Consider the following 26,108-nt stretch of genomic DNA (forward strand, 5'->3'; position numbering starts at 1 on the left):
CTAGATTTTAATTTAACATTTGGTTTGGGAATTTTTAAGCACCCCCAAAACAAATAATTTAAATGATAAAACAGTTTGATGTAACAATTTTAAAAGCAAGCATACAACCCCCTTCTGTTCTGAATCATGACTTTTTACATCCAGGTCAGCCTGTAACCCCCAGTCCATTATGTTAAAATAACAGGTCAGCAACCAAATTAACAGATTCTGTGCATATTAACTTTATATCTGTTGTCTTTGGCAATGTGTTTCTTCTACGACAATAGTTAAATGCATTTATATGATTATAAAACTAACTTGGTTGAGGAAGCAGATGGTTACCTAGTAATGTCTAGAACGGGTCACTGATTTTTTGTATAGTGAATTTGTATTGATATGCATAGCCTCGGAGAATCCATTTGATGAATATTAACGTGGCCGACGTCCTGACCAGCGACGTGATAGGCTGCAGTAGTAGTGTAGCGTCTTCCCATTCATGGTCTTAACAGGCACCATATCGCTGTGCTTGAGCAGGAGCTGCTTACATGTTGTGAGGAGGGGAAAGGGGAAATGAAGGACGGCCTGGAGGTCATGCTGAGTGTCCCGAAGAGGGCCAACGACGCCATGCACGTCAGCATGCTGGAAGGTGCGGGGGAGGGCCGGCAAAGGGCGGCCCACAAGTCAGCATCTGTATCACAGAAGTACACTACACATGGATGTCATTTCACATTTTGTTTCATGAGTCCTATAAAGACGACAGCATTCACCCTCAGTACAAACTAGGCTCCTCCACCAGGTTTGCAATTAATATTCTTAGCTGGTAATCGTCAGGCATCCCCAGATGGTACAGCAAATTGGTACCATTTGTTGAGGTAGGGAGGTACTAATTGGTCAGGGTATGGCCAGATTTGTTAAAACCCACAAGTACAAAAATGTCATGGACTAAACTCCAAGCTGTTTTGTAGCCAAAAGGGGGTCCTTCCTGGGTCCTGGCTTGTGTAACTAATAAGGTGTCTGCAGTAGTACAAAGGACAGTGTATGTTTGGTGACCTTTCTTTGGCTTGGAGTGTCATGTGAGAATGTCCTGTGCTGTCATCTCTTCTAGGATTTGATGAGAACCTTGACGTGCAGGGAGAGCTCATTCTTCAGGACACCTTCCAAGTGTGGGACCCCAAGTCCCTTATCCGGAAGGGACGAGACCGCCACCTCTTCCTCTTCGAGATCTCGCTCGTCTTCAGCAAAGAGATCAAGGACTCGGCTGGACGCACCAAATATGTCTACAAGAACAAACTGCTGGTAGGATTTTTCCAGGTCCTCCTGTTCTCACCTTTGTGTATAAAATAAACAAATGCAGCTGGGACAGAAAAAAATGCGAGTATATAGTACAAAACTTTGTGGATTATGGATTTTCAGCTGTATGAATAATGTAACTGCCCTATAGCATAATATGTAAATGTATACTTTTCTTTACAACTAATAACTATGAAGCCATTCTTAAAATTAATACTCAGAAAAAATAAGGTTATAAAGAAACTATTTAATCAACAGGAATTTACTTCGAACCGAGGTGAACACATTTTTGTGCCAAACGCACACAGAGGAGAAGGGTCAACCACTGTGGTTGTTAGAGAGCAGTTGTTAGGTCGTCGTCATAGAGATACATGAACTGCACTCTGAAGCCCAAGCTACCTGCTAAAAGAGGTGCGAGGCGGGAAGCAGGTGACCCAGTTGAGTAGCGCGAACACCATGTCCTACTGAGGCGACCAGCAGAAGACAAATCCTCCAAGGTCACCGTCAGCCAGAGCAGATGCTAGGGAGACAGTGGCCACAATATGTTACACTGCCACGGGTGTCTTTTGTCCTTACAGTGCTGATCTGTGGTCGGTTTGACTCAGGAAGCTGCCCCCCCCCCCCCCCCCCACCTCACATCGATACCCATTATTTCATCCCCCCACCCAAAACCAATAATTAGTGATTCAGCAGGTGCACTTACACCAGTCAGGTCAGCATGAGTAGTGAAGCATGCAAGTCCCAGGGACAGCCAATCGGATGGGTACAAGGTCACATGATGCTGTGGTGGAAGAATGTAGGAGTTTAGCGCAACAAAGGACTTTGTTTAGCGTCCATAAAGAGGCGAGACGTCCATGCCTCACTCAGAAACCCCAACCATGATGTATGCGCTTATGAAAGAATGTATGTCCAGAATGAGCTTTCCTGAATATTACCTGCAGTGGAGCGCAAAAAAAATTGATTTTACATTTATTGCAAATGGTTTCCAACCTATATTCGGTTTTATTTTCAGTATTCAGTATATAGCTACCATTTCCAAGACTCCGTATCAAGATGATATTTAATGAAGTACCTCTTTTGTTTTGGAAAATGGTTTAAGATAATACATTTGTGGAAGAATTCTGACATCGATTTCATAATAAAAAATTATGCAGCTCTGGAAGAAATGACCACTCCATATTTTTTAAGAATCTGCATTTTTAAATCCTGATTTAATCCTGGTTCTGCTAGCAGAAGGCTGAACTGTATGGCAGGCTGATTCCAGGTCCAAAGTTTCTAAGACATGAAGCAGGAGACACCGGCAATGACCAAAATCCAGCCAGCTTGAGGGCAGAAGCAAGTTTCTAATGACGGCGAAGACTCTTAACTTATCTGCCAGTGCCTCATAAATTGGAGGACGTCCTTTAGTGACCTTCAAAAAGAATGGGAAACATTAAGTGGTATGAAGTGCACTGCTAGGGCAATTGGTATCATGGTCTTTTGACGCAAGACTGAAGTCCCATAAAACAAGGCAGAATCCTGTTATCAAAGATGAACAGAGATGAACCAGATTAGGGTTTACAAATGCATGTATATTTTGCACAGGCTCATACCTATAAATTGAGAAATGAATGAAACTACAAATGTTGCTGTGGTCTCTGATTTTTTTTCCAGAGTTGCATGTCTTAGGGGTTTTTAGGGCAGCCTTAATACAGTGTACCTCCCTGCAATGTTCCATTGAAGAAAGAGGTTGACCTTTAAAGTTACATAACTTTTAGAGGAAATCTACAAATGCTTCCATGGGAGGGCTGCTTTGGCTGAGCCATGGGAAAATCTCACAAGGCTGAGATAAATATCCATAAACCACCTTGTTCTTTCCAGACATCTGAGCTGGGAGTGACGGAGCATGTCGAGGGAGACCCCTGTAAGTTTGCCTTGTGGGCAGGACGAACACCTTCATCTGACAACAAGACTGTCCTCAAGGTATGTCCAAAATCACCCCCACTCCCTCGCCGTTTTGGAATGATGCGTGGCAGCTCAAAAATATCAGCAGGTGTCTCAGTAAGAAAGGTTACGTTTGTTGGGAGTTATGTTAGACGTCTTAGCTTAATTTTAAGCAGCCATTCTGACAAGCTAGTGTATTTCTGAGACGACACTTAGCAAAGGAGTCACAATAAATGCTGATCAAGGTCAATATATGCAGGTGACCAGGAAGGATATCATTTTGTCACCTCAGGAAAAAGAAATATCCGTAGACTTAACTTTTGCTCTCTCTCTCTCTCTCTCTCTCTCTCTCTCTTTTCTGTATGCTCTCTCATTAGCATGCTTGAGATTTAAATAACAGGAAAATACCACTGAAGTGAATGTCAGCTCATATAAGAATTGGAGACGGAGAGTGTTGTAGAGCACCAGGTCGTTGCAGGAAGCAACACGTAACGCCACCTTTATATGAAAAAACGTCGTCTTACAGGCCAAATCCTTTCCAGTGATGCGTTTCTTCCCGGAAGTTCCGGCTCTCTCTCAGTGGGTGTGTGGGTAGCCCCGCCAGTGGCAGGGCAATTGATATGAGCTGAGGAAAATCCATGCTGCTGTTCTTGGGTTTCTTATTTTGCATTGAATCAAGGACATAGTTGCCTAAACTCAGGGCAGAAGAAATTCTGGAATGACGCACAAACGCACAATGAAAGGTTCTAAACTAATACAAGCTGGGCTGTTGTGATGACTCTGAGTGCTGCGTTTCCGCTGAAAATAATCTGATATCCGTGTTTATTCTCATTCAGGTCGGCGAATAGTACAATTTTGAAATGCTCTTCAGTTTTAAATGAAAATCGGATTCATTTCTTGGGACCGATGCAATGAAAAATAACTGTCTCTGTTTTGCCAAAGGCATCAAGTATCGAAGCAAAGCAGGAGTGGATAAAAAACATCCGGGAGGTAATACAGGAAAGGATTATCCACCTGAAGGGGGCGCTAAAGGAGCCCATTCACATGCCCAAAACCCCCGCCAAGCAGCGTAATAGTAACAAGAGGTGAGCAGCTGTCCGTGGTGACGTAACATTTATTTAAATTCAACACATTTCATATGAAATGTGAAAATATTTAGCTATGCATGTGTGTATTTGGCTGAGTAATTCCAAATGCCTATTTACTGATTGTTTTAACTTCTCCAGGGAAACTGGAGAGGATGCGGACAGTCAGGGTGATGGCAGTAGCCAGCCAGACACCATCTCCATTGCCTCCCGGACCTCTCAGAACACTGTGGATAGCGATAAGGTAGGATGGAGCAATTATTCTCTACCCATAATTCGCAGTATCTTATCCAGCACTCTCCCTGGATATTAATCCACAATCAAACCTTTATTTCTGACCACTTTCTCAGGAAGAACAATTCATGTCTCATTTTTAACTCGATACCGGATGTCAGTGGTGACATCACAAGTGTTTAGTAATTACGGGTCTCTGGAAGATTCTTTGTCTGCCTGATCTGTTTGTTCCTCTCCCATTGCACTGCACTCTCAAACTTGCACTTGCAAACTGTTTCATAACGAATTTATCTGAAAAAAAAAAACGTTTTAGGGCATCATTACTAATTAACCTTATCTACTGCATGCTCCTGTTCCAGCTCAGTGACTGGAAAGTAACGTGTTTGTGAAGCCTGCCTAAAATCAGTTATGGTTTCCCATTAACCAGCATGGTCTGAACATGATTCACTCCTCATTTGATCACTGTGGTTCCCACTAAATATATATTATTTACATTTATTTGCGTTTATTGGTCAAAATAACTAAGCTGTGCTTGCAGGGTAGAAATTTGTCCGTTTCTTCAAATTGACAAGAATTTTCGACCTGTTTTTACCCTGAAGAGAGAGCAGGCTATAAAAATGCAAGTGTTCTGTTTTCCAATATATTATGTGGGGTCTTTGTTTTCAGCTGCAGTGTAAAATTACCATGTTCAGTTACCTGAAACTGCTCTGTGTCTTTTTGGGGAAAATATTTGTCTGTGTGGTTAATATGGTATTTACATATCTGAACAGGACAAAAGTTTAATACAAATTTATAGGGAGATTAAGGTGTGCAAATGGTCATTTGGAGCTAGAGATTAAGATTATGGCACTTTTTACTGGCATTAAATTCATATTAAATTCAGATATTTAGATTACTTAATACAAACATGTTTTGTGTGTGTGTGTGGGGGGGGGGGTATGGGGGGGTGTGTGTCTGTGGGTTATATATAATTACATTGCGGGGACCAAATGTTCCCATTGTCTGTTTTCCAATCCACACAAATACAAGCTTGAATCATCCATCTGCTGCTTTCTGCTACCCTGCCTCCCCAGAAGGATATTTTAACCTGTCCAACTCCTCGACTGCAGCCTTACTGTAGATTTAACATGATAACAAAACAACATTCAGACAGACATCCCCTGTCTTTGGTTCCTACCCATTTAGCTCCTAGTCAACGAAGTCGAATAAAATTAGGGGTTTGACACTTGAAAGTGCCGTGAGATGTGAACCTCTAAATGGTTCTTCCAGATCATCCCTCAAGCATGACGTGCTACAGCTTACGTTTATGATGTTGAAAGTTCTGTCGTACTGTTGGCACATTTTCCATTTCTATCTCAGTTACGAGATTTGCCTCTGAGGTATTTATTATTTCCAGTGAAAGGTATTGATGAGTTTTTGCTGGTTGTAGTAACACGTCATCCAATGGCTGTGTTTTGCCATTGCGTACTTCTGTTAATTGGGCAAAGGGATTCAATTGCTGTTTTCATTACTACTCTAAGCAATCAAGATAATTAACCCTCCGCTCCAGCTCTTACAATGAGTCTCTTCGTTTAGCATGCAGTTGGGTCACAAGATGAGGGCACTTCCTGAAGGCTGGTGCTCTCCCTCCAAAGGGAGGTGACAAAACTGGCCTCTTCCCTCCGTTCGTATTGTATGGAAACATGGATTTTCCACTCCTGGCTCAGCCACCCAAGTAACTCTGATGTCCCGAGGGCTGACTCCCAAAACGGAACCGAGATTATTAGATGCTATCCTGAACCTGGGATGTAACACCCGCATGCTGAAGTGGATGAGTTTCAGATGATCAAGGGAAAGCACAAGTGTGAGAGGCAGAGGAGAAATTCACCTGTTTGCATGTTTGATCAATCAATTCATTGGATTTGAAGTTGAATCTGTAAATTTCTACTTTGAAAAGCAACTTTGGCTGCAGTTGTTCTATCATAAGAGGTTGGTATCTATATGTAGAATATGTTGCTATATTATTAATACTCCGATATTCCTTTGAAGTGCATTATTTGAAAAGAGAGGCACATCTGATTTCACGTCTCAAATTTATTACTCGATTTTTTTTAAATGATGATTTCAGATTTAGGGGTGGCATGGTGGTGCAGTGGTTAGCACTGTTGCCTCACACCTCTGGGACCCGGGTTCGAGTCTCCGCCTGGATTACATGTGTGCGGAGTTTGCATGTTCTCCCCATGTCGTCGTGGGGTTTCCTCCGGGTACTCCGGTTTCCCCCCACAGTCCAAAAACATGTTGAGGCTAATTGGATTTGCTAAATTGCCTGTAGGACTGCATGTGTGTGTGAATGGTGTGTGAGTGTGCCCTGCGATGGGCTGGCCCCCCATCCTGGGTTGTTCCCTGCCTCATGCCCATTGCTACTGGGATAGGCTCCGGACCCCCCACGACCCAATAGGATAAGCGGTTTGGAAAATGGATGAATGGATGGATTTCAGATTTATTTCTCTGCAGTAAATGTTGGATCCCTGAACGTCTTTTAGGAGGCTATGGATGTTTTGAGACCGTAGGCAGGAAATGAGGCATAATCATGAAATAACGCAGTAGTGCTAGAGTCTTCGTCTCAAAGCGTTTCCCTATTTGGAAATGGCATTGGTTGATGATGCTGTCTATTGTACTTGAAAAAATCTGCAAAAAATATTGTGAAAAGATTTATGGTCTGTACACGCATGCAATTTTGTAATTTAGCAAAACAATATAGCAATGAGAGAGTTATCAAGTTCAGTATCTGGGACCTGAGAAGTCATACATGCCACTTATGAAAGAGGATTTTGTTTCATGTCAGTGAGAACAATTTAAAGGGAACCAAAGAATATGAATCGTGTCATTAGTACTGTGGATGTGATTTTATGTTACTTAGTACATCTGCAGGTGTTTTGAATGTTATCATTAACATTATTTCTCATTACTGTGTGCCGGTCATAGCATCCAGAAGTAGCTTAGATACAGAAAATAACAGTACAACACTATTATCCTCAATGTATTTAAGCTTTTAACCTCTTAATCATAAATCCTATACCTGTACACATTACCCAGCACATTCCCCCTTTTTCCCAAAACAAGCCAGCATCTGTCTCTTTGCTTATCCAAACCATAGTATCATTTACCAGCCGTGTGGTGGGCTGTACCATCACCTAGCAACCTGTCCTCCAGCTCCGCCAATTGGAGTGATCTGACACCACAGATGGTGGTCCAGACAGATGGACTCGGACCTGAGTGGCCCCCACATTTCAGGGACACACAAATACATCTGATTTTATGGTGGCTACCTCAGCATAGTCCCTAAATATACTTTGCCTCCTTATTTCCCAGGTCTGTTTCAAGAGCTGACCTGTCTTCTGACGAGGAGTTGGTCAGTCATCAATGTAAAATGCAGATTCAGCACAGGTTTAACATATACTGGCGATATTTATGACTGTTGATTTGTATTTACCTGTATTCATTATGCATGCATTTCACAAAGCGAGCAGACTGTGTGTATTAGCGAATGACATCTTTCACATGAGTGGCTAATTAATGATTAAATTCTGATCGCCATCGAGTGCATTTTGGGACGAGACTGCAAACGAAACCCCATCACTTGGCAGCTTTATTACAGAATGCTCCTTTTTCAAGGGTAGACGGGGACCAGGCAGGGACACAGTTAACACAGACATAAACTTAAAAAAAAAAAACAATTAAGAAGCTGATTTGTCCAGAGAGGAAAGTAATTCAATCAAACCCAAGACTATGGTTGCAAAACCAAATGGGAATTAAACCAATAACAGGCAGCTCCAGTGATCCTGGCCCTGACACTGTGACCTGGGGGCAAAGTAAAACAGAGCAGCACCATTCAAATCATTTCTAATGAAGCACAGGTGGAACAAATCATTACAGATAATCCCGTTCACCTGATACTGCTTCACAAGACTACTGGTGACCTCCCCCCAAATCGCATTAACAAACGTTACTTCATTGTGATTCTTATCCATTTTAAAGTAATGAACAAACATTGCCTTTATCTAAAAATACTGCAGACACGTAGATCATTAGCACGATAACTCAAAAAGTATTTGACAGATTTTGAATCAAGTCACAGAAAAATTGAAGCAGCCCCACATAGTGATAGTACATGAAAGGACAGCCTGATTGAACTGAAACAGGTCACACAAAGCTGGACTTTTAATAAAGATGATTTGGAGAGGTTTGGAGAGTATGTAAGGGGAGTAGAGAGTGTAGAGGTTGGAGTGTGCAAGAGGAAAAGGGATTAGAAGGGAGTGGGGGGTGTATTTCTTTACTTTTTCACTAGAATGAGTAAAACACTCTGAAACACAATGTTTGAAATGATCGTACCTCTTGGAAAAACACTCACTTGCAGCTTATTTATCTTTTGAGCCAAAGCATATATTTTTACAGTTTTTTTAAGCATCACGTTAAAAAGCTATAGTTTGAGGGTGCACAAATGTGTAAGGATGAGTCTGCCAAAGATTTGTGGTCACCCTTGAAATAGGTTCTCTGTTTGTTTTGAGAGAACATGTATTCCTGGAACTTCTAGAGAAGATGGACACGCCTGATGTTCTGGACAGTTCTTCTTTACACTAGTTACGCTGCTGATGTCATGAAACAGATTATTTTTAAGAAGACTTTAATTACATCCCGAGATGAGAACACAATGCTTATGAGGAAAAAATATATGTGTGTGTGTGTGCGTGTGTAATTATTTTTTTTTTATAATTTAAAGTCAAAACACCTTTATATATATATATCCTGGCAGTTAAGTATATGTAGAGCTTTTGTGACCTTTGACACAATTCTCAAAATATAAACGTACAAAGATGTTGTAGATGTTTTCCACTGACATTTTTCCAGCTTCTCATGCTTCGTGTACATAGCACAGACAGTACATTCACTCGTCTCCCAACAATTACATCCCGGAGTTTTAAGTGTCATCTGGCTGGTGTGATTTCCAGTACTTTGCACGGCAGATGTTTCATATGTATTTTATAAAAGCCCAAAACTTTTAAGTTAGCTGAAGACTCTAGCTGATTTAAAATGCATCCTATTTAATGCCCGATATAACCATGGAAGTAAATGTCGTAGATTAGTTAAGCTTTTCACTTTAGATTTTAGTTCACTTTGATTTCTGGGGTTATGGGCCTGTAAACTTATTTTTCATGACTATAATTATGGTATATAAGTGGCTATAGTTAGATTTATGATCGAAATAAAAACTGTTAGAAATATTGGAAACACAAATTTACCACAGTTAGATGGATTTTATGTCATGAAGGCCTATTTTGACTTCATCTAATTGAGAAGCAAGATGTTGTTTGTCCTGACTGAGGCATTAAACAGCCATTCAAGAAAAGATTCGTTTGTTTTTCTTAATAAAACTAAGTTCGCATTAAAATGTGAGATCAACAGTTGGTCTAGATTCAGCCACAAGAAAGCAAACCTTAATGTATTACTCATTTATGGCGAAGTATGGAAAAATATATTAAATTATAGTCACACTTTAAATGAAGTGGCCTGCACAAGATCTTCATAAGACTTACATAAGTTATGGCTGTTTCAGTCCCTGAAGATTTTTGATGAATAATTTGTCATGAACCTTATATGGATATGTAACATGATGTATGCATGTGCATTTCCTACTAACAGCCCTCAAGTGGTACCTAAATAATTCCTATGTTTCTTCTCTTTGCCAGAATGAAAATGATGAGGGACTCTTAAATGGAGCTTTATGGATGTTACCGTATGCAGAAACTGGCTGGTTTTGAGAAATAGTATTTATGCAGTAAACTACAGAGTGGTGTTTGGACGCTGTCTTCAGAGTAACCAAGTTAAACCTCAGGTGACAAATGCGGGTATCAAGGAAAGCAAGGAAGAGAATTAAAGGTTAAGTGACCAATGAAATTGTAGGCTGAGATTCTGAGTAGTTCAGTAGTAGGCAGTTACATAATTATTGTGCCTGGTAGATAGTTAGTATTCTTGAATGGCTGACAGACTTAACCCAGACACACTATTTCAGATGTTTGATTTTTGATCTTTTTTTCCAGTAGACTAGTTGAATTTTTCATTGCAAATTTCATATTGGGAAAAGAAGTTGATATTTTGTATCACTTTACCTGAGGGGGCACAAATAGTGCAGGAGTGCATCCATCCATCCATCTGCTACTGGGTTGCCCGGAGCCTATCCCATAAGCAATGTGCAGGAGGCAGGGAACAACCCAGGATGGGGAGCCAGCCCATTGCAGGGCACATTCACACACCATTCACTCACACAGGCACACCTATGGGCAACTTAGCAAGTCCAATTAGCCTCAGCATGTTTTTGGACTGTGGGGGGAAACCAGAGTACCTAGAGGAAACCCCACAACGACATGGGTAGAACATGCAAACTCCGCACACATGTGACCCAGGCAGAGACTTGAACCCTGGTCTTAGAGGTGTGAGGCAACAGTGCCAACCACTGCACCATCATGCCACCCCTAGTACAGTATGCTCTTACTGAATGTATTAATTAACCAGAAATTAAGTGTTAGTTGTGCACTAGTCCTGTGTTTTTTCATCATTAATCAGTCATAATGGTTCATTTATTTCATGCAGGTACTATATTTGTTTAGGGAGATTTGTGCTTGCGTAGTTAACTGAGTTACTAAGTTACTTGTACCCCCTTAAGTAAAGTTTTACCTCATAATCTAGGTAAAAAAAAATTTTTTAAATATGACCATGTGATGTCTATGAAAGATGCATTTTTAATTCTTAAAGAAATCTTAGGTTTACAATTATTCCTTTTTTTTAATTATCCAGCCAGTCCTCCTCTTCTCCAGCTGTCAGGTTGTTCTATTGCTTCCCACCTCTGCCTTATCCTCAATAGTGACTGATATGCATGAAGCTCTCACAAATTCCTCTGCGCACAATTAAAACGTTCCAGCAGCTCTCCCACTCACTGCAAAGAGCAAAGACCATCCATTCTCATGTCCTGAAACTTCCATCTTCACTGAGTTTTTCACGCCATGAGCTCATGTAATGGCGAATGTTCTCGCCGCTGCTATCGGTGAGTCTTGGTGCAGATTAACGCACGGGCTCACTGGTCTTCTGTCTGCCTCTCATTTCCTGTAATTTGTAAGATATCAACGGCATCAAGCAGAGGGAAGCTTCTGAGTTTCCTGCACGAAGGTAACATGTAGGTAGACATTAGCAATGCCCTAGGATTGCAATGATGAGAATTTCATGCCAAAGTATGTAAAGCCTACTTCAGTGCCAACTGGAGGCTGGCTAACCTGGGGCTGTCAGTATGCTTTGCAGGTTAATGCTTTAATCTTAGTTTTCATGGTTACTGAGGTCATCCCTCAACCGTGATTTACACGATTATGAAAAACTGAACCTTGACGTTGCAGCTGTTTTCTGTTATGGTAGAGATTAGCATCTGAACTGAAAGTAAAGTAATAGTTGGGGAATTACATTTATACATGAATATCTCACTAATTAAAATAAATCGTTAAAGGGATATCTGTAATGCAGTCCAACCATTTTACCATGAAATGGCTTTTAGCCTATAATTGTCTTTAAAGAATGCTCTATTCTTTCACTTTTATCCTTTCATACATGTCATCCAAGTTATCAGCACTGGTTTTTGAAAGGGTATATTTTCAAGCTTAGGGAAGAGAATCATCTATGAATAATAGCTGTATTATCCATCACAAAATGCATTTTGAGAAGTTCAGTGGATTTTTTTCCATATATTATGACTTGAAATATGCCTGATGAAGAATCGGCCTGCGAATGCTTTTCCGACAGTAACACAGGCCGTGCACATTTTAAAGCAGCCCACCCGGATATTTATAATGGGGCTGGAGGATTAATCACAAAAGTGTCCTTTGAGTATCGCTTTTAAATGTTCTGTAATCTCCCTGTTTCAGAGGAGCATGTGTCCCTCCTTCCCTACCGGACGCTGACCGGAATGAAGAGTGACACAGTGTTTTCCACAGCGTTGCTTCCTGTTCTGACAGCTGGGTGTTTCACTGGGGGCACTTTAGGATGAGGACCTGACGCTGGGGCACCGTCTGTTTGACCACCGTGCCACCTGCTATCTGAGACGTGCTGTTCATTTAAACTTAAGGGCTGTTCCTCAGTGGGTCCCCTGTTCTCGCTCTTACCCCCGGCAGCTGTCCGGAGGCTGTGAGCTCACCGTGGTGCTCCACGACTTCACGGCCGGCTGCAGCACTGAGCTCAGTGTCCAGACGGGCCAGACGGTGGAGCTGTTGGAGAGACCCAGCGAGCGGCCTGGTTGGTGCCTGGTTCGGACCACCGACAGGAGCCCCCCCCAGGAGGGCCTGGTGCCCAGCAGCGCCCTCTGCATCTCGCACTCTCGCAGCAGCGTTGAAATGGACTGCTTCTTCCCGGCGGGGAAAGGTAAGATCATTGTGGGGGTCTTCGTAGACTAGGTCATGTGACAAGCGGGCTGAACGATGAAGGGAGTGTGGGCTTTAATGGCAGTCACCAAAAACGAGAGTGTGTCCACCTCCTATGTCAGTGCCCATCTCTCAGAAACCATGGTCTGTGTGACGCTCCTTAAATGCATCACCCGGTCAATCATACATCAATCTGCATAGTGCCTTTTCATAAACATAATTATTGAGAAATGCATTGTTGTCACTTTTGCAGTTTGTTCCAAAAGGAATGGCAAACAGAAAAAAACGATTTGGCAATTAGTAAAGTAAACTCACTGGCTATGAATTTAAGGTTATCCTAATTAATTGCTAATTAGTATTTGGTGGACTGGATGCTCTGAGGCTATGGATCTGTGCCAGCAACTGGACAGGTGCAGGTTGAAATCCTGTGGATAACTGGAGTGATTCTACTCCATTGGGCCCTTGAGCTAGACCCTTAACCTGCTATTCTTTCATCATGGGTATGATGTTAATCTACATCCAGCCCTATAAGGTGGTCCTCCAACTTACAGGGGAAACACTTGGGGGTTGGTGGCAGGATTGGCACTCCAGCCACTGGAAAAAAACCTCACACTGGTCCATTCGGACTTGTTGGTCCTGAGGTATCACCCGCCACATGTCTGCACTCAGGTTCTCATCCCTGAGGTGGTTTGTCGTGTGGTGGGTGCGGCAACACGCTGTAATCAGCACACGCTCCTTACCTCCTCTCTTATTAATATCATCATTAATATCAGTGTTGGGGTAGCATGTTGCTCTAGTAATAAATCTCTGTGTTCTCTCAACTATATATAGTTTACTATCATTGTGCATTACACTTTGAACAGAGCAGGGTACCACATGGAGAAATAAACCCAGAACACTTTATAAAGAGGATTATAAGCGCTATTGATGGCGATTATCCATATTCTGTTTTCTGCTTGATGGCTGAAATATAGCTACTTATTCTTACTGACAAAAGTTGATATTTTTATATGATTCCTGACATTCAGCCAGTATTTCAGGACTTTTTTGCTCTGTGGCTAATAGGAAGTGATGTTGTTGAAGATAAAAATAAAGTTTAGAGTTTTCTGTTTCTTCTGGGCTGTGTGCTATGACTGTTTAAGTTCCCGAACTGACATAAGGGTGAGAGGTGTTGCAGGATAGTTAGGGTAGTGCACAGTGGACTGGAAAATAGACCATTTTTTTTCTTCTCAAATCAGATGAATACTCTTTAATATGTGGCCTCCCCCCACTGTGCTATTCAGCAATGTTATCCAGTAATGGAAGCTACTGGGGGCTTATCAGTAATCATTTAGAGTCACTCCAGAGGGAAGTTCTAGACAATAAGCCAGATTTCTTCTTCCATTTACTTACACGGAAATGCTTGAATAAAATTCATCCTCTCATCTTCCATAACCTCTATTGTATGTATAATACTACATACAAGGCTTTTGTAGTCTGTGTCATTTTAGGTGGAGCAACTTTAAAACATAACCAGCCTTGAATGTCTGGTATGCATGTTAATATCAGGGTGTATTGTAATATTGTAGTATTATTCACAGTATGGATAATGAATAGCAGGATGTAGCAATATTAGTACCCAATTACCAGTAAACTCAGGTCATCATAGATGGTCATTTGAATAGATTTCATGTCTATTCAAGCTGAGTGAATACATATTTTCAGACTTGCAAGACCTGTATTACTGGGAGAGAATTTTGTTATGAGCATTAATATTCATTCTGCTTTTCCCAAAAACAGCATGTCACAATGCAATAATCAGAATTAAATTCTATTGCTCTATAACTTATTGATATAGTAGTCAGCCTCCTCATTTGCACATCGTCTTTGAATGTTATCTGGTTGTATCTAGTTAGCACCACACCTCTGGGATCAGGGTTGAAGTCTCTTTCCTGGTTCTACCTGTGTGGAGTTTGTATGTTCTCCCCATGTTCTCATGGGGTTTCCTTCGGGTTCTCTGGTTTCCCGACGCAGAACACGCTATGGTGAATTGGAGATTCCAAATTGCCCGTAGGTGTGCATGGTGGGTGTGCCCTGTGATGGGTTGGCACCCCTGTCGTTTCCATGCCTGGCTCCGAACCCTCGGCAACCCTGAACAGAACAAAGTGGTATAGAAAGTGAATGAATGAAAAGTGGACTTAATTTGCCATATTTTGCTATTGCTTTTTCTGACACTACTTAGCTCCCATTGTAATGAGCACATTTACACATATTTTGTAATGATAGTGACCGCATGCCCCTTTAATCACTTCTGTTTTAGCTGTTTTATTAATTAGTTAATGGTTATTCATGTTATTCTTTGGGTTTAAAGGATGTCTGTAAAGTGTTGTCCTACTAGTAAAGTGTTGGTTTTGTTTTATATGCATGGACTGAGAATGACAAATAAGTCTTTGTTTTTATAGATGTCATTGTTACCGTCCGTATTCCTGCATCCCACAGAGGAAGTGCTATGGACACTACAAGTGAAGCTAGCTAAGATTCAGGGGTCTCGTTCATTTATTAACTGTACACTCCTGGTGCCCAGAGGAATTTGTTGTATATCTTAACTTGGTGAGCGATGACCTACTTTTCTCACACTGTGGAAAGAAGGTTGTTTAAATTTAACAGGACAAAAGCCTGTGGTTGTTGTTCCAAGATGAAAGTAGTCCACAATCTGGCTCTTGAAACGACTTAAAAGGAGAAACCAATGTTGTTATCATGTGAAATTTAGGAGGATAGACATTTCCTTATCTGGGTTATGGGGTTATGTAACATGTATTTTAAAAGGTAGAGATATGTCTGGAGGAAAAAAGTGTTTGTATGTGTGTGTTTGTGTATACAGTATATATTTGACCTTTGAATTTGACTGTGTGCTTTTGCCGGTCATTTGTTTGTGTATTATAACTATATTTCCTGTAATTTAGCAATAATAGTAGTTTCTTTCTCATTTGACTAATCTGTCTTATATCTTTAAAGTGGTAACACTTTGTTTAAAGCTGTAATATGTAATACATTATACATACCTTAAAAATGCATTTTAATAGTAGGTATAAGAATTAATAAAGCAATACAGCATCTTCTATTGACAGTCACATAATGATGTAGTGTTCATTATACTACTTCATAAGCTCCAATGAAGCTGTCATTTATAATGCGCTATAGATGCCTTCATAATGCATCATCTTGGTCGTCATAAGCATTACTGATGCTTTGTACTGCATTATGAAGGTATCTATAGCACATTATAGATGAGCACTTCATAAAGCATTCATAATGCATAGTAAACATGGCTGTAATGTATGCCTTTTTATAAATATTTATAGCCATGTTTATAATGCTTTATAAATGCATTATAATGCATTATGAATGTGTTCAAAGATTCGTATAGACTTGGAATTCATAGAAAGGGTTACCATTAAAGTTCATAACCATGAGTTTACATGTTTATAATTACAGTATGTTTAACAGCCCCTCCCCCTCCATGCCCTAGCCCCTCATGTGTGCATCACCTCAGAGAATTACGGGGAAACTGAAAGCATCCAAGTCGTCTTTACTGCCATCTGCGCAAAGCTGATCCTGAATGTTACGCCCAGATCTTACGTTTGACTGTTTCCCATAAACACACTGAGCCTGGTTATTTCCGGGTCTCTGGCTAGGGTCACAGGCGACTGTGCTGGAAAACCTCAGCCCTAAACCTGTCCTATTTCCCAGCTCCGCGTCCATAAACGCCAGCAAAAAGAAATGAAGATTTTAGAGCCAGCGCACCTCCAAGTTATACGTGAACTGCAGATCACAATTTATTTTACTAGCTATGTGATGCACAGAACAGCCAAAAAACAGGATTAAGTCGAGTTGCAGGCAGGCTGAGCATCTGCGTGGAAAGTGGGGCAGCCGCAACGCAGGAGCCCTCTTCAGGCAGTTGGGGGGGGGGTGGGTACATCACTTACCATGCAGATCATCCGCAGGACTAAAGGAGGCTTGTCTCTCCCTGAGCTTGACTGGTAACCTTTAAGATGAAAGCTTTTTCAGTTGTGCAAGCTCATGAGTCTGGAAATGTTAAAAGACTAGTAAGTGTGACAGGCATGTGCGTAGCGGGAAATGAAAGCTGTTGTCTCATCAGGATGTTAGAGTTTTGTAAAAAATCCATTAAGATTTCGCGTTGTTACATCACGTCTGGTGTGGTTTAGGGTGCGGCTGAAATGGATGGTTACCACACATTACTGTGGCACATATTTCTTGAACAATATCCTATATAATATCTTTTGTCCTGAACACTCAGTCCTTAACGGATATATTATTCTATCTAACCACCTAAAACTGCTCTTTCTATTTACAGTGTCTGAATGGAAATAATATAACTCATTTAGGAAGGAACTGCCCAGTAAACCTCCAAGGAATTTCTCCACGTTCTGCCTGGATATTTAGTCTTTCCATTTGAAGCACAGTGTCATACTTATCTGTAGTTGTCTTCTGTCCAGCAGACTGGTGAACAGGAGGCAGTAAACTGCAGTGTTAGAAATCTCCTCCCCCTGCCCCTCCTCCCCACTGTCTGGCCCCGCCCCTTATCACTGCCCACTCCCAGGCTCCTCCCCCACGCTGTGAAACTGAGCAGGCTGAACTTAGAGCAGTGGTTCAGTGCCAGGGCTGCAGTGCATGCTACATGTGTGAGCCCTTCCTGTCTCTCTCTGCCACGGGTACGTGCTCAGCCATGAACTAAGGATGAAAAGCGGGAGGAAGTGTTGCTCCTGTCGCTCTTGTTTCACCTGGATACTGGAAAAATGCTGCTGCTGCTGTATGAAACGGGCAGGTGCGTAACTTTGAATATCAGGTGCGTGGATATTTGGAATGTCTTTAGGTAGAATAACACAAGGTAAGGCTGGCAGGAAATCATAATCACCAGTCTCCAGGATTCATTTAGTTTCTGTAACGGATTGTCATTGGTGATATATTTTTCATAATGGAAAATGACTGTAAATGACTACTCAGATGACTGTAGCATAGTTGTTACAGTTATTAACAGGCGTGTATTTATTACATTCAGCTGTGATTAAGACAATGAGCAGTGGCCAGACTGATCTTCATTACTAATTCATGCCACGGGGCTAAACTGCAATTTCCAATGACTGGGAGGTCTTTTATGAACAACATGGCAATGCTGTAAATCCCACTGCGAATCTCGGCACACGGCAGGTTAGAAAATGTGGGTCAGGGATGCCGCATTATGTCCGTAGGGGTTCATTTATTCATATTTAAGGGTTCTGTGCTGCTGGTTGTAAGTGACTACAGCTACATTGAAATATAGAGCTTTTTAACAACATGTGATCTCAGTGAGTGTTTTGTTCCTTGTGATTTCTACTCCCTTGTGGACTTTGAGACTTATTGCAAATGGACATGTGCAGATCTATAGTTGGATGCTTTTGGTTCATGTCGGAACTTCTTTCTCAGTCAGCCTGTTCATCCGGATTCTCCTTTCAGCTGATGATTGAGCCGCGGTAGCACTCCACTATGGGGCCCTGCATGACTCGTTCATTATCCATTAACCCAGGAGGCCGCTGTCTGTGATCAGTGATAAGACCAACCCCCCCCCCCTCCCAGCCTGAGCACAAAACCAAGATGAAGAACAAACCTACCGCTCGTGTGCAGCTACAGTCCCGAAGGAATTGTCTCAGGAACAAGCGATGCATTCATAAACCAGTCTTCAGTTTGGGAGGAGCGTATTTTTAAAAAATCCCAAGCCGTGCTGTCCATGGTATGACGGAGAAGAGTGTGTCTTCTTTGAAATCAGTTACACTGTGTCACACTGTTACAAGTGGAAGAAGCTGAGGTATTTGCCTGATTTTCAGCTGTTTGTATAACCGAGTTTAACTGCTCATGTGTCCAGGCCTGCATGAAGGAAATTGAAAAAACAATGAATGTAAGCCAACAATTAAGTGACTTCATCCTCTTTATAAGCAGTTTTTTCTTAGTTGTTTTACTTGACCAACAAGAAAAATAGCAAGAACCTGGCTATATCACCAAGTCTGCAAACGATTAACCAGACATCTCGCTTCTATCACATTTTGAGTACATCGTGTTGAAAGAATGACTGATAAAAACTCTTCAGGCTTATAGATAGATGTACGTCTGGCATGTTAAGATTGTTGCCTCGTCAGCAATGGAATGAAAATAACCTGTAAGATGCCGTGATTTCTCGGAATGAATGGAACTCAGTTACAGCTGGGAAACAGAAAGATAAAGTCAGTATCTGGGAGACGTTAAATCAAAATTTAAGATATGTTGCAGGAGGTAAGACCCAGAGTTTCGAATTGTGGAGGCACTTGTGGGACAGCAGGTTGGTCAGGTTCCTTCAGCTGACAGACAGGGTGTGTTTTCATTCGTCCTGCATGTGGGATCTCTCACATGGTACTGAAGGAAAGAATCCGTCTTGCTTGGAGTGTTGTCTTACGGGTTGGATGTTTTGTATATACATGCTCTACAGACTCTACCACACCTGACAGCTACCGCTTTTCCTTTCATAATTGTTACGGGAACTGATGTGTTGTAAAAACCTGTGTCACTGCATGTTTTGCCATTTACAGTGCTATAGTGTATGCATGCTAAAAAAACTAAAAAAAATCATCTTTAAGCTGTAATGAAGGGAGAAGACTTGTTTTATAATACAAAATATTTATGATACCCTGCGTAATGATAATCCTGAAGCTTCCTGATGACAAAGTGGAATATTTTCAGGAAATTACACACGCGTGTGGTTTAATAGCATATACCGAATGAAAGAGATATATCCTCACTGGAGGTGTCCTGTATGCTGTTAACTGAAAGTAAGATAAGAGCTAAAATTCTATATACCCACCGCTGTACTCGGTGCTTGGTAAATAGGGAGTTTTCTCAGAGATGCCTGCTCTGGCTCTGAAAACCATTCTTTAAGGCACTTGAGTCCATTCTCACTTACAGCCCCTAAACTGGTTTTCTGGGGTAATCAAGGATAGTCAAGGATAATGAGACAGACAATGTAGTGAGGGAGCACTTTTCTGCCAAATGAATATTTCAACTGAATAAATTGTTTCCTGCTAGTTGCGTAATCGGTGATTGGTAGGTATTTTTTCCTGCAGCATTCTTGACGCGGTTTCTGGCACCTCAGTCCAGGATAATGTAGAATCTCATTATCTTGAACTGACTTCGAATGTTATCGGCTAGTTAGCACCACTCAGTTTGTGTACATTTCTGGTATAAAACAACAGGATTTAACAATCGTGATTTTTTTTTAAGCCTCTATACTAGGAACCATTTTTGATTAATTTATGTTTGGGTCTGTTAATGTTTAGCCACAGAAAATATTCCAAAACAAAGTTTTTCTGAAGGTGGAGCCTGAAAAACTGAAGTGTCTTTCACTGTAGCCACTGGAACTTTTTCATTAGTTGTCGCTCAGAGAAGCATCAGAGAAGCAATTATCCTCTGCATTAATTCCCCACCCCAAACACACACACACACACTCACAATATGTGGTTTAGAATGGAATATCACTGTGAAACCAGACCAACTTTTCCAAAAACATGTATGTAGTTTGGTTACTTATGGTTAGGGTTAGGGCTGGAGTTAAGGTCGTCAGGTTGAGTGTCTCCCATAGTAATGAATGGAGGGTCCCCACAAAGATATCATTTCAAACTTCTGTGTGTGTGTGTGTGTGTGTGTGTGTCCTCGCATGGCAATTGAAGATCTCCACAGCAGACATGGAGCAAACATCACAGTACATGGCCATCGTTTCATTGCATATTTCTCTGTCACCTTGGTGCACTTTATCCATTGAGGGAAAACATCATTCCTGAAGCAGGAGTGTTTACTTTCTCCATGGGGAAAGACGGTCCATAATCCGATAACGGCCAGGCAATGCTGTGGTCTCCCACGCAATACAAGGCATCCACCACGAGATCAGGGTGCCAGCGCCTTGATGTATATTTTCAGTGCTCATCAGTAGGGAGTTTGACATGGCCCAGGTGTACTATCAGAATTCTGTTTCTTTTCTAAAGGATTTGCAAGCCAGTGGGAGCTTGACTAACAGGGGTGGTATTCATCAATCTGTCATACTGCCGTGAGATTTATCATAAATCCTGTGCCTTTAGATTCCTCAAGTAAGAAATCCAGTTAACCAAGACTTTGACTTATTATGGTTTAGATTAAGTTAGCCGGGTGGCTTGTGGAAGGATGAGGGAACCTTAGCTGTCTTTCCTGGGAAGAGACTTCCATCTCACATGTACATTTTTTATACTGATGACAAAGGTAAACAAGGAAATTAGGGTTAAGATCTGGTATCAAATTCAGTCATTAAACAGCCTGAGGTTAAAATTACTTAAAGAGCAGACAGTCTGCTCATATTACTTGCATGGAAAGGAGTAATTAGTCTCGTATAGAGTGAGGAAATTATTGAAGAGGCACCAGTGTCGTGTAATTAATGTGCAAAGCAGATGGCCTTTCTAATTTTATTTTTCTCACAGATGACTTTTATAATGATTTTAACATCTGAGAATGTGACAGACTTGAGGCATTTCTGCCTCTGGTGCGGAAGATGGTGGTGAGATCAGTGGCATGTACAGTCCTGGGGGTTTGGCCCCATGAGTGGCTCACAGCCGCTGCAGGGACATCACTCACACTCAAGGTCCTGCTAATCACTGCTTGGCTGTTTCTAAGAGCTATAGTCTATAGACATGATGGAGGACTGGAATTATCACATTCCTTGGGAGATCAGCCCTATCTATCCCACGATCATTCAGAGTGGGACGCCACCCAGCGTTCCCAGACAATGTAAGATAGCAATCTACCTGCCCTGTTTTTGTACTTTGTATGCAAAGTTCTCCAGCATTGAGTATGTTTGCTAGTGAGTTCACTCTTATACATACTCAAGACAGGAAAGGGATGAGAGGATGTTGGGGACACAGCGGAAGGGTCACCTTGTTATGTTATTCTTCACAATAAGGCTGGATTTGACGTTATTGTTTGGTCCTGTGCTCTATTGTGTTTTTTCTTCAGTATCGGGACCATGCAGACATCCTGCACCTCAGTGAGAATTTGAACTTTATTATCGTTTCATGGTGGGCAAACCAGGTTCAGAACCTCTCTTTCATCTTTAAACGTGATCAGATGAGATGTACAGGTTGGGTCTGTACTAATAAAAAAACCATATGGGTGTTTCTGCGTTGATAGGTGCTCTCTACAAGGCCTTATAGAAAGACATAGTCTGTTGATTCAGAGGCTAGAAGCTTAATTTCCAGGTAGATTTTAAAACACTTTGTTGTGACACGGCAGTAGCTGTTAGCAGCCCAGTACTTTATTATTATATAGTTTGTCAAAATCATCTGTATGACTTCATTTGAAAGAAAAGTAGACACAGTTTGCAATTGATAAACTGCCTTGACTTGGTAAACTTAGTGCGATTCTGTTGTGATTCTTATCATCATCCAAACATATGCATCACGTGAATTGGCATTGCTAAATTAAAAAACAAGACAATGCATCTGTGTTTGTGTGTGCCCTGTGATGGACTTCAATTCCTACCAGGATCTTCTCCTGCCTAGTGCTCTATTCTTCCTGGTATGAGCTCCTGGAAGATGGATGGATGATAGATGATGTTTAACGTGGCTTTTTTTTGGTTCGCCTTGCAGAGAATTATGGTGGGCAGGAAACAAAGACAGAGTCGGTGGCCACCCTTCAGCCACAGACCTCCATGAGCTCCATCCAGAGCAGCTCACCGGGCCCTAAGCGCTCAGGCAACACGCTGAAGAAGTGGCTCACGAGTCCCGTGCGACGGCTGAGTCACGGCAAGGCCGACAACGCCGTCAAGAAGGTGCCCAGCAAGGGCAAGAAGAGGGACGGCCGCAAGAGCATCGACTTGGGGCCTCCCAAGTTCGGCGATACTGATGCTGTGCAACAGGACGAGAGTGCCGACGAGGTACCCATGCATTTTCTTAAGCTGGTCTTGACAGTGCGTTTCCCACAATGCAATTTGCATGTGTTATCTGTGCTTTACCTGGTTCTGCCCATAGGAAGTGAAAGCCCTCAGGGCCACATCGACTAAAGACACTTGCATCTGCCATCTACCCAAAACACGACCGCCGCTTATGTCACACCGGGTATTCCATCCTAGAGTGAGACCCTCACCAGTCGTGCTGATTCCCCAGTTGACCTCATTCTGCAGACCAGGAACGGTTGATTTATTCCAGAAGTTTTATCTCAAAGACCTTGTCTTTATCATTAAGCAAAATTCACCATGTGAACTGACGTGAGTCATGGTATTAACATCACATGACATCGCATCCCAATTCTGCTGCTACCCAGCGGAGGAACAGAGCAATTAAGTATTTCTGTCCGGATTTCAGCTATGGGGTACTTATCCCCTGCAATCTGTGCCGGTCATACACCATTTTTTTGTAAACCGTGACACTTATGGTCGATTTACTAACAAGAGTTCCTTTTGTATTAAATAAGGTGGGTCTGCACCTGCCTTTCATTAACTTGCAGAGAGCAGCTGCTCTGTCCTACTTACGAACGGCAGTTTCCACATGAAGAAGTGATTAATTAATTGTAAGACTTGCTCTGGGCAGCATGGGGAACAGAAGCAGCTGACAGAGGAACCTGGGGAGGGAATTGGGACTTTGTCTGGGTACAGGGGTGGGGAGATTGGCAAAGCAGTGGGAGGAACAAAAATAAAAGGCATGAGGGACAAATGAAAGTGATGCCAGGTTGCAGAAAGTGCAGATGTTAGTGTTTTGATTTGTTTCTGGCGCCAAGAGAAAATACTGTTACTACACTGATACTATACTACAGTACTATGCTTTACTAATACTATACTATTATGGTATTGGCAGTAAGGAATAGGTGAGGTGATTAAAAGTTCTTGTCACAGAACTTCACCCTGCCCCGACATGTCCACGCCGTCTTATAATTTCATGAGTTGACAGCATTTATTTGACCTGGAGCTGGGATTTTAGAATCTGATAACTGGAACTGCGTGTTGCAGAATTGGCCCCGCTTCCATCCGTGTCTTCTTCAGAGATGACAAAGTGCTAAAAAATGTCTGCAGTTAATTAGCCCTCATTTAGCCACTCTGCCAAAGCTCTGCCAAGAAGCATTGCCCTCAAAGAATCTGTTCAGCATTTCTGCAACATGACTTTCAGTGTCATGTTTATTTATTTGTACACAGCCTAAAAGCAGAAACATCTGGTTAACCGTTTTGAATGTAAGCCTCGGCACGTACTTGAACGTTACTTAAAAACCTCTAACTGTATAAGTGGTCCATAGTGACACATGTTTTGTGAAGCCGGTTTCCTTTTAGAAGTAATTCGTCTTTTTTTTTTAATTGTCATTTTATTGTCACCTAACTTCTTCCTTGCTGGCACGTGTTGTTCGTTGAGCGATATTTATCTGCAGACTTTAAAATATTCCAAAGGGAACAGCTGAAGCTAGAACGCTGTTTTGGAGACGTCCTGGCCGGACTTGTTCTGCGTTCAAAATTTCCTGCCACAGTTATTGGCTTACAAAGAGATTCTGTAATACGGCGGGACCCGACGCGATGACCTTGCCGGCACTGCTGGCCAGATCGTCACAATGGGCTGCATTAACTGCCGCGTCTTTAACAGCGGGGGAGGAAGGAGGGCAGCCTCTCCAAGTCCTCCTCTGGAATGCAGAGCGGCGGCGAGGAGGAGCCCGAGGATGAGTCGCACACGCCTCTACCGCCTCCCATGGAGATCATCAAGGACCCATCATCCCAGGATGAGAAGGTAGGAGGAAGAGGAATGCTTCTAGTCCCCTGCAATTGGGGTGCTGTTTCAGAACGACCCTAAATGAGGGCTGCAGGTGCACGGTGACATCACTTGCTAACTAAAATATTTCATGATATAATGAGTGACCTAACCTGGGTGCTCAGACTGCATGGATAACCCACAGGGCATGGCTGTCCCCCCAACCTCAAAATGTCGGCAAGGAGATGAATAAAACGAAGGTCCTCTTTGGCCCCTCCTCCTTAGCCCCTCACATCTGCCACCCAGCAGAAGCTCCCTCTTTTTCACCGATAGTGACCTGATAGAGCCGACAGCGGCCAGCCTGTCGCCACTGTCCCCACTCCGCCGTCATCTTCAGCCTGTCCCCCTGTCCATCTCGTTCCCTCTGCCTTCTGCGTTGTCCCTGTGTCTGTATCTTGTCTCTGCCCCGGTCTTATTTCAGCTGGAAGACTTACCCACAGAAGTCTGACTCAACGATGGTGCCTTTCCTGACCTAGTCTCCCTCCACACTTCTGGAAATATTCCTGGGAGTTCTAGAGTCTCTATCTCTTAGTGAGCTAAAATAAATAAAGCAAACAACCCAGCGAAGCGACACTTTCATGGGCTGTAGACCAGCGAGGCATTGAAACATTTTTGAAAAAGGCAGTGTTACACCGCACTGGAAATGCAGTCATTCTCCACTCTTATTCACGTTGAATTTTAGCAGCACTGTGAAAAGTGAGAGTTGCGGTCAAGCTACATTTGCCTGTGAAAATGTAAACGCTTCCAGTAAGGCCTGCACAAGCTGCGGTTACATTACATTAGTGACAGCCGGGCCTCGTTTTGCTGATCTCTAGAGCAGACTATCCAGGAAGTAGTAATGCTAACTGCCAACCGGCTGTTGGCGCCCAAACTGCCTCTCTCCCCCACACCCATCCCCGAAGGTTGCCACTAATGTTTCCTGACTTTCTTTCCTGAGTGCTTGTAATAACCACTTGTATCTCTTCTCCCCCCTGTGCCTCTGCTAACGCGCCCTTCGTCCTATCAAACTGTGCCTTGCAGTCCTCGTCTTTGCTCGCTGCCCGTCAGGTCGCTGCCGAAGTCCCCAGTGCTGCCGAGCTTGTCAGTGCAATAGAAAAATTGGTCAAAACTAAGATGGTAAGTGTGGTGAAGCAGATTCAGATGCGATAGACCGGGTTTCACGTGACAAAGAGCACAAGCAAGCAAAAAGGTTTCAAACAGACCTTTTGTAGCTGCTTCCCCTCTTCCTATCATGTGAATTGGATTAGGCAATATTATTGTTCTGTAGCAAACATAACTGAAGTTATCTTTGGTAACTATAAGAGTTTCCTCCACAAGACACACGAATGAAATACCTCAGGCCATTTCTCGGCACT

The 26,108-nt window shown here is 42.3% G+C and overlaps 1 protein-coding gene across 1 annotated transcript in view; it reads left to right on the forward strand.

Annotated features, from left to right (window-relative positions):
- The window catches only part of LOC125741311 (kalirin-like), a 92,550-nt gene that overhangs the window by 46,562 nt on the left and 19,880 nt on the right, over positions 1-26,108 (forward strand). Inside the window, 8 exon segments of the mRNA XM_049012726.1 lie at positions 514-625; positions 1,085-1,275; positions 3,130-3,231; positions 4,135-4,277; positions 4,419-4,521; positions 12,701-12,947; positions 22,618-22,904; positions 24,592-24,732. Of these exon segments, the coding sequence (XP_048868683.1) occupies positions 514-625; positions 1,085-1,275; positions 3,130-3,231; positions 4,135-4,277; positions 4,419-4,521; positions 12,701-12,947; positions 22,618-22,904; positions 24,592-24,732 (1,326 nt within the window).

The sequence above is a fragment of the Brienomyrus brachyistius genome, chromosome 1 (assembly GCF_023856365.1).
Source record: "Brienomyrus brachyistius isolate T26 chromosome 1, BBRACH_0.4, whole genome shotgun sequence".
In the NCBI taxonomy this organism is placed as follows: Eukaryota; Metazoa; Chordata; class Actinopteri; order Osteoglossiformes; family Mormyridae; genus Brienomyrus; species Brienomyrus brachyistius.